We start from the raw sequence: 8,446 nt of genomic DNA on the forward strand, positions 1-8,446 counted from the left end.
ACCAGCCCAGCCTGCGGATTCTCTGCGCGGGATGACGCCCAGGCAGTCACCGCGGTCGCGCCGTGGGCTCATCAGATGACTGTGGGGGCTCCAGCCTGATGCACACCACCTTCCCGAGGACGAGAGAAGGAGGGAGCACAGGATGCAGCGCTCGAGTCCCTGCATCTCCCGTGCATGCCATTGGCTCGTGCACCGCCGAGCACATACAATTTGATTTTCTTTTTAAGCCCCTTCAAGAAAAAGCAAAACAAAACTGCTGCCTCATTTCTCCTCGGGCTGATTTCATTCCGCTTCCCTGGAAGATGCATCTGGCAGAGGCAGGCGGGGGGAGCTCATTCACAACGCCGCTGCTGTTGCCGCCACCGCCGCCGCCACCCGGGCCACTTACTTTCTTTGCTCTCAGCGGCGGCGTCCTGGCCGGCCCCTGGGTGCCTTGAGCCAGTGCTCAGCAGCCGGGCAGCCTCTCCAGCATGTCTGCCTCCTTCCCCCGGCTGGCTCCTGCGCCGCCCGCCCCCCTCTTCCACATCCCATTGTGCCCCGCTCGCCTATCCCGTTAGCCCCCCCAGCTCCGCCTGCACCTCGCTGCCGCCCAGGCTCCTCCATGCTGCCGGGATCCGGGAGCTGGATGATTAATTGGCTATGATGATGAGCGTCCCTGGCGGAGGAGCAGCCACCGTGATGATGACGGGCTACAATAATGGTCGCTATCCCCGGAATTCTCTCTACAGTGACTGCATCATCGAGGAGAAGACAGTGGTCCTACAGAAGAAGGACAATGAAGGCTTCGGGTTTGTGCTCCGAGGGGCAAAAGGTAAGAGAGCCTGGAAACATTCACACGTGTGTGTGCTGTGTGTGTGTGTGTACACCCCTGTATGAAGAATGTTCCCCAGCTTGGAAATAAGCATTAAATAAGCATTTTCCTAAGGGCACGCGGTTGCTAGACAACAGTGCTCTTTACCATTCTGCCTTCCTCTGAAAACATCAGGGCTTACTTTAGGCATATTTTTAATTTTCCATACACAGTATTGCTCGGAACAGGCTCTCTCCCTTCCTTCCTCCCTCCCCCACCTCGCTTTAATCATGGGGATAATCAGTGTCTTATGCTTTAGTTCAGCTACATTGTGGCTGCATTCAGAACTCCTCATTTCAGATGCACAGAATCACCAGCCCTGAGTTTCAGGTTCCGAGAAACTGCCTGCCCTGGAAGTGGGCTTCAGCTCCAAGGGCAGGAGCCTCTGTGTGCTTGCCTCTAAGGTGACTTTGCAATGGAAAGGTGGCAAGATGGTCCCCTCTGCCATGGACTGACTGGGCTGGCAGCACATACATCCCGTGGCTTGTGGTGGGAGGCTCTGGGATGCGGTCCACAGCAGTGTACCCACCACATGTCCTTTATGTGGGGGCCTCCTGTCCAAATAAGACAGAGTGGCATCACCCCTCATGAGAGGAGACAGCAGTCCAGCGTACATGTTGAGGTCGGCCATGTGGAAGTTGCATCTCGGAGCTCCTGTACTGCGCTAGAGTCCCACACCTGTGTGCAGAGAGGCTCCTTCCTGGCTGGCGGGCCCATCTGCCTTCTGCCCATGCAGCCCCATGGAGATCTGTACAGAGAGAAGCTGAGTCTGTCCCTCTGTCCCCCATGCATGTCCAGGCCCATCTTCCTCCCACTGCCAGGCATCTCCATGTTCCCAAAGCTCACCCCCAGCCTCTCATGACTACCAAGAAGATTCCTCTCTTTCCCTAGAGTTGCACTTGGCAGCCATGTGGGCCCCAGCAGCCAAGCATTGCTCTGCTGAGGAGCAAAGGTCCAGCCCTCCCATGCATGCTGGTTCCAGGGTGGTCACAGAGAGCCAGGCAAAGCAGTCATGAGCAGATTTCACATCTACAGCCACCTACTGGGTCAGCATTCTGTTGCATCTGTGTTCGGAGTCGAATCCCCCTTGGTCGCAAGTCTACGTAGATTTAAAATTGGCAAGTGGTTCAGTGTGGTGTTTCTCTAGCTCTGTGTGGTATGGGAGGAACTTTTCCATTTTTAGAAATGAAAATGTTTAGTCATTGATGCTTTTAAAGAAAATGACAGGCGTGTAGACATGTACTGCAGAGCACGTTATTCTATGGTGTCGGGGGAGAGGCCCAGAAGCATGGTGATGACAACAACATGCAGGTGGCTTCATGGTTTGAGTTAGCATCGACCAGGAATATTATCCTCAAGCCCTTCCCTGTGGGGAGTTGGCCCAGACCATCTCTCCCAGCAGGAGACACAGGGACCTCTTCTTCCCAGGGTACCCCAGGGGAGACAAGATGGCCAACTTGGAAAACATCAGCCAGGCTTCTAATGAGGTGCTCTTTGTCTTCTCAGCTGACACCCCCATTGAAGAATTCACACCAACGCCTGCATTCCCAGCCCTGCAGTACCTGGAGTCTGTGGACGAAGGTGGGGTGGCATGGCAAGCCGGACTAAGGACAGGGGACTTCTTGATTGAGGTAGGGATGCTGGTGTTTGCGTCACTCGCTTGGGGAGAGCGCTGACTCTCACTCGGTGGGGGGCGGCCATAGTCATGGTCACGGCCGTACGACCTTACCTGGACTGAGCCGGAGTGCTCGTGGAGGCTGCTGTAGGCTGCTGTAGGCTTGTGCTGTGCGGCTCTCTCTACCCCGTGTGGATGTTACCTCCTGTGGTCTGAAGTTTGACTTGACTTTGAGGCTCTGGCTGTAATTAGAAGGAGGAAATGTATGTGGAACTTGGCCATTGGTGTTGAAGTAGAAGGGAGAAAGAAGAGACATGGTTGCCATGATGTTGGAGATGTGTGTGGATCTGTGGGTGGTTTAGTTGTGACTCTATAAATACACACCAAGAGGAGTCATCGCCCACTCCTATGTCCTAAGGGCCAGCCAACAAGCCTGATGTGACGTTTAATGGCACCAAGTCTGTGATTGGTGGCTCAGAGTTGGTGGATGTGCAGTCATTGGATGGGTGATAGTCTTCAAAGACCATGGAGCATGGGGCAAGAGGGGTGGCTGGCGTAGAAAGCATAAAAAGGAAGCCTTGGTAAGCAGGTACTTGAAAACTAGTTTTTGGTAGCACCGGAAGGGGGGACCCCTCCTCTGCATTTAAAGAATCCCATTGGAGGCAGGTGCCTGTGACCTGTGGACCTCACCTGTAATTTGCATGTGGGATGTACAAGGTGTCTGAATCCCCAGAATGTAGGAGTGTCTTGGCTCCCTGGGAAAATTAGATGTCACTTTCAAACTCATGGTGCCCAGGAATGTGCTGCTCTTTGAAAATATGAAGACTCAAAGAATGTTGTAGGTTGGGAAATGATTCTTTTTAAAAGGTCTGGCAGAATGGCCTTCATTGGGAGTTCACATTTCTGGGACAGGTGTTCCTCAGGGCTCACCTGAGCCCTGCTTCCTGTGAGTCAGAAATCCATGTACAGGTAGAAGGAATGGAGTGGTGGCCTCACCAAACAGACACACGTGTACTCTTTGAAGGAAGAGACCACATCCTGGTCCTGCTGAGATGGCCACTTGAAGCCATTTCCCCATCACACTTGAACTCCCGACGATGCTTTTCCAGCTGTGACTTTGCTGTGAGCATAAGCCTATCGAGAGGCAATGGAAATCCAAAGGAAAGAGAAAGCCAGGTAAGGTGGAGAAGGTGTGTTAACTTATTCCAAACGTCTCGTGTTGATCTTATATTATTTCCTGAAAAGACAGATTTAAATTAGCCTTGACCAATCAGAGCCAGATTTGGATGAGGAATGAGCTAATTCTGGTTCTTGTGTGTTGAAACTGTGGGATGTAGAACAGTGGAGATGCAGAACTCTTCCAGAACAGTAAAGCCTGGAGCCCACTGCAGCTCCGTGGGTTCATTCGGTTTGTAACCCTCATAAAGATGCAGAGACTAAGTTGAATCATCTTCTGTAGGATGCAGTTGTGATGTAAACCCCCTTCCTGTGTGTGAGAGGTGACAGAGATAGAGGGGGTGTGGCCTTGGGCAGGGAGGCAAGGCTGGGGGTCTCTGAGTGGTGAGCAAGTGTGCGAGGCTGACAGAGAAAGGGCCCCGGTCGGCTGTCAGCGGTTGGTACTGCTCTTGGCTTTTAATAATAAATGAGGGCTGCGGATGCACACCCAGACGCGTTGTTCAGCTCACTGGTTTATTTCCTTGTAAGCCAGTCAATGAAGGAACGTGGCCGGAGAGGTGTGAGTGCTGCTGGTGAGCTACTGGCCTAGTGGGTGTTGCCGAGGGCGCTTGGACCGGCCATAGAGGCGTGATATCCTGTCCTGTCTGCTAAAGCCTCACAAGAATTTGATGCATCAGGAGCTCCTGACCTTCTATTGTCAACGCACCTCCTTTGACATTGATTTTAACCTCTGATATGCAAATATATTTGCCATTTTAGAGCAGGTTTTTAATTCTGGGGAAGCTCTGAATATCAGGATTCCAGGAACTACCAGAGATTTTGCATTACGACTGTGTCAGGGTTCAGAGGTCAGACGTGACCCCAGGAAGGGCTGGGCCTTCCACGGCCATGTCCCAAAAGGCTGCTGACTTGGGGTTGTACACTGATGGCGGGATAGGGTCAGAGCCCTGGAGGAACTGACTCCTCCCACTTCACTTCCCAGCCTACCTCGAGGGGACTCTGAAATCCCCCACTAGTGCTTGGATTTACTGAAAATCCCTGTTGAGTTGTTTTCCTAGCTCTGGATTTCATCACTGAAATATTAAAATCATTTATAGCCTTAGAGAGGCTTATTTCTTCCAACAGTTTATCTGTATTTTCCATGAAAAACTTGACCTTGGAGGGATTATTTTAAACAGCCTCCTGTGTCCCATGTGGATTTCGATGTGGGCATGAGCTGGTGGGTTTTGAGCTCACTGGGAGGCCAGAAGTCTCCACGGAAAAAGCTGCCCAAAGTCCCCTCATGTAGCCCTCATTCCCCCCTGCAAGCCTTCTTTTTGTTCTATTTGAAAGAATCTCAAAAGTATGTCAGACATTTTAGCTTCTCTCTAAGAGTGAATGCTGTGGTTTAAACCTTTGGACCACGGGGCCACTTTTGAAGTGAATGTTGGCTTTTAAAGTCTTCAGCATTTACAGGACTTCATTTTTCCAACTCTAACTTTATCAGAGCACCCTGACATTGTCATCTTGCTCCGAGCCAGATACCATAATGAAGGGTCTCCCGGGGTGCATGATTTTCCTGGGTATTTGCTTTCTAGAGTTTCTTCCTTCCTGCCCTGCTGAAGCATTTGGGAAGTTTGTTCTTTTGTTGGGGTTGTTGCTTCTTTGTTGACCACACCCCCGCCACACACATACCCAAATCAAAAGCTTTGAGTGACATTCCCTGTGAATAATTGATTCCAACTGGGAATTACACTGGGACAGATAGTCGTCAGTGTGTGAGTTGAGTTGTCATAAAACATCTCAGAGGTGGGCAGGGAGGATAAGTGTGTCACTGTGGGTGAGGATACTGGATCATGGTAGCTCTGCAGATTTGTGTACAGCATCCATTAGCACCTACGGGGATTTGGTCCCAGGACCCCAGGGGTACGAAAGTCTGAGATTGTTCAAATTTCTCATGTAAAACAGTTTGGTATCTGCATGTCATCCGTGTACATCCTCCCATACACAGTTTAAGTCATCTCTAGATTACTTCTAATACCTAATACAGTGAAAACGCTTTGTAAATGGTTGTTACATTATATCGTCTAGGGAACAATGATAAGAAAAGTATATTGGCACATTTAATACCAAGGCCTCCTTCTTTGAGTGTGTTCCACCCACAATTGGAAGAATTTGTAGACATGGAGCCCATGGATGTGAATGAAGGACCATATTTACCATCCTCGAATCAGCTCGTTTGCTGGAATCCCCTGGGGGTCAAAGTCACTGAGCCTTCCTGGTGGGAAGTGTCAGCCAGTCTGGAAACAGGTGGCCAGAGAGGTTCCAGAGGCCATGGGAGGGTACAGGGTGAGCTTTTCTGTCCATGCAGGTTACGTATAGAGATGGGGACTCCACCAGCTAGGAATGAGAAGAGCCCGTGTCCCTGCTAGGGACAACAAGAAGCCCCGTCCACACTGCGTTCTTAACACACAATGTTAAGGGCTGAAGCAACCGAAGTTTCCATGTTGAGTCAGCTTCAGGAAAGTTTGCCGGCAGCTTTGTCTGCCATCTCTTTGGGATTATCATGGTTGGGCCTCCTTACTCCCAAGAGACCCAGAGAGAGAGGTGAGAACTCACTCCCGAAGTTTACATGGATTCATGAGTCAGGTGTGGTAGCTGTGCCTGGAGTCACTAAGGAGACAGGGTATTTTGTGTCACTTGCAAGTCCCACAGGGCTCACCAAGAGCCTTGTCTCATAAGACCTGGCTTGGCATCAGTCACCTGAGGCCTGTTAGCCAGGGCAACCTAACTCCAGACCACACCAACTGGATCAGAGCTGGGAGCCAGAGTCAGGGAGGCTGTGCTCTTAGAAAACCAGGGTGAAGCCACAGGGTACTGGTGGGCAGGCAAGACAATGGCCTGAATGGGGTGGAATTTTGCACCTCTTCATTTGTCACTTTAACTCACCTCTCTCTGTCCCAACCAGAAGCAAAACTGTACTAACGTTGTTGTATGATTAGGACTTTTTCCCACAGACTTCCCATTTGGAAACCTAAGTTGTTGTTGTTATTGTTGTTTTCTTGAGTTACTTTCATGAACTTAGCAGTAAATATCTAAGGACAAACAGCAATGAATATCCCCAAAAGCCACATCCTTATTTATGGCCATTGAGAGTGTTTCTGCCAAGCCCTGTACCGACCCATCTAGTTCACACCGCAATCCTATAAAATACACCTGTTGTCACCTCCATTTTTTTTTTTAGTACCAGGGATCGAACTTGGGACCTTACACTTGTGAAGCCCAGTCGCCTCCATTTTATAGATGAAGAATCTGAGCCATAGAGAGGTCACATTAGTGGACCGTGATCTTACAGCTGGTAAATTGAGATGCTTTATCCCCAGCTCAAGATCCATGACAGACTTGGATAGGCTTTATGTATAAAAGGGCAAAGGGTAAGGAAATAAACAAAGCATGCACTACCAATTTTTATTTTCAAATTAACAAACACTTTTATTAAATTACTATACCCACTGCCTCTGACAGTACTCTCATGTTGCTAGGTAAAAGAATAAGTTGTCATAAACTGTAGAAATCAGTGTGATCGAGTGTTATGGAAACCCTACAGCTCAGCTGAGAATCACATCCAGTAATCCATCCTGAGGGAACTGTCTAAAAAGCAGGTAGCAATCACAGTGTAGAAAAAAAATATGAATAAGTTTTAGAGAGACAATTGGTAGAAGGGAGGAAACAATAGGGAAATGGTTAAGGGTACGGCAAACATCTGTTTTAGATTCATGAGAAAACATTAAAAATTATTCCTACAAGGAGTTCTTAATACCAGTAAGAAATGACTGCATTACATTTTATGAGAAAGGCAGAACCAAAATTATCTGCACAGTATCATGCAAAGAATATTCCCCCAAAATAATCTGGGCACAGAGGAAAAAAGGATGTATTAACCCCTACAGGGATAGGGTTACACTATTTTCTTTTTTCAGATTTTTCTGTCTTAGATTCCTTTACAGTATTAATCTTTGGACAAATGCTAGGTTGTAAGTGGAGAAGTATTTCTTAGAGAAAGGCATCCAACACTGGGGAGGGCCAGGCTGGTGGCCTTAGTCCTGAGCTAAAGCTTTCCAGGTGTTAATTATTTTCCTGGGGCCTTCCCTTGCAACTGGAGACAGGGCTGGGAAAACTCCTATGGTTTTTGTGATTGTTTTCTTAGCCCTGAAGTGGCCAAGCTCATTTTTGTGTTAATTTCCCTAAATAGGTTTTCCCGTGCAATTAAAGCAAGCAGCAATATCCTTCATCCTTGAAAAGCAAGGCTTCAGTTTGCTAATTACTTTTCCCTCCTATTAACTATGTGCACTAGTGATGGCCTAGAACTGTTTTATCACCAGTTTGTGTTGAAGTAAGGATGCTAAGACAGATGCCCTATTGTTTTCCTCAGAGGCCATATGAACATGTCACAAAATGTTTCTCAGGCCTGCGCTTGAGAATAGGATTTGGAAAATGTAATGTGAGCTCTAGCACATGTTTGCCCAAACCATCACTTCAAAATCTGCTGGAGTAATGCACAGTTACAACAGGGCCACCTCTCCTAGCCACAGGTATTCCTTGGAGGGAAGGAAATGAGGACCAGGCTCTTCCTCATCAGTCATGATGAGCCTTATTAACCAGCACATGCTTTCAGAGTCTCAGTTTCCCCAAGACTAAGGTGAGTGGCGTGAGAATCAAGTCACATGAGGACCCAGGATGTACTCAGTGGCACCACGGCCTGCCTCGCAAGTGCAAGGTCCTGAGTTCGATCCCCAGGACAAAAAAAAAAAAAAAAAAAAAAAAAA

The 8,446-nt window shown here is 48.7% G+C and overlaps 1 protein-coding gene across 13 annotated transcripts in view; it reads left to right on the plus strand.

The window, feature by feature from the left end:
* Shank2 (SH3 and multiple ankyrin repeat domains 2) overlaps nucleotides 1–8,446 on the plus strand; it is a 511,573-nt gene that overhangs the window by 362,841 nt on the left and 140,286 nt on the right. For all 13 annotated transcript variants that reach the window (XM_010635716.3, XM_010635704.3, XM_010635710.3 and 10 more), the window contains 2 exons: nucleotides 729–811; nucleotides 2,357–2,481. In XM_010635716.3, coding sequence (XP_010634018.1) covers nucleotides 729–811; nucleotides 2,357–2,481 — 208 coding nt within the window. The remainder of the gene's footprint in view (nucleotides 1–728; nucleotides 812–2,356; nucleotides 2,482–8,446) is intronic.

This window comes from Fukomys damarensis, unplaced genomic scaffold (genome assembly GCF_012274545.1).
Source record: "Fukomys damarensis isolate Sample0158 unplaced genomic scaffold, DMR_v1.0_HiC HiC_scaffold_27, whole genome shotgun sequence".
NCBI lineage: Eukaryota > Metazoa > Chordata > Mammalia > Rodentia > Bathyergidae > Fukomys > Fukomys damarensis.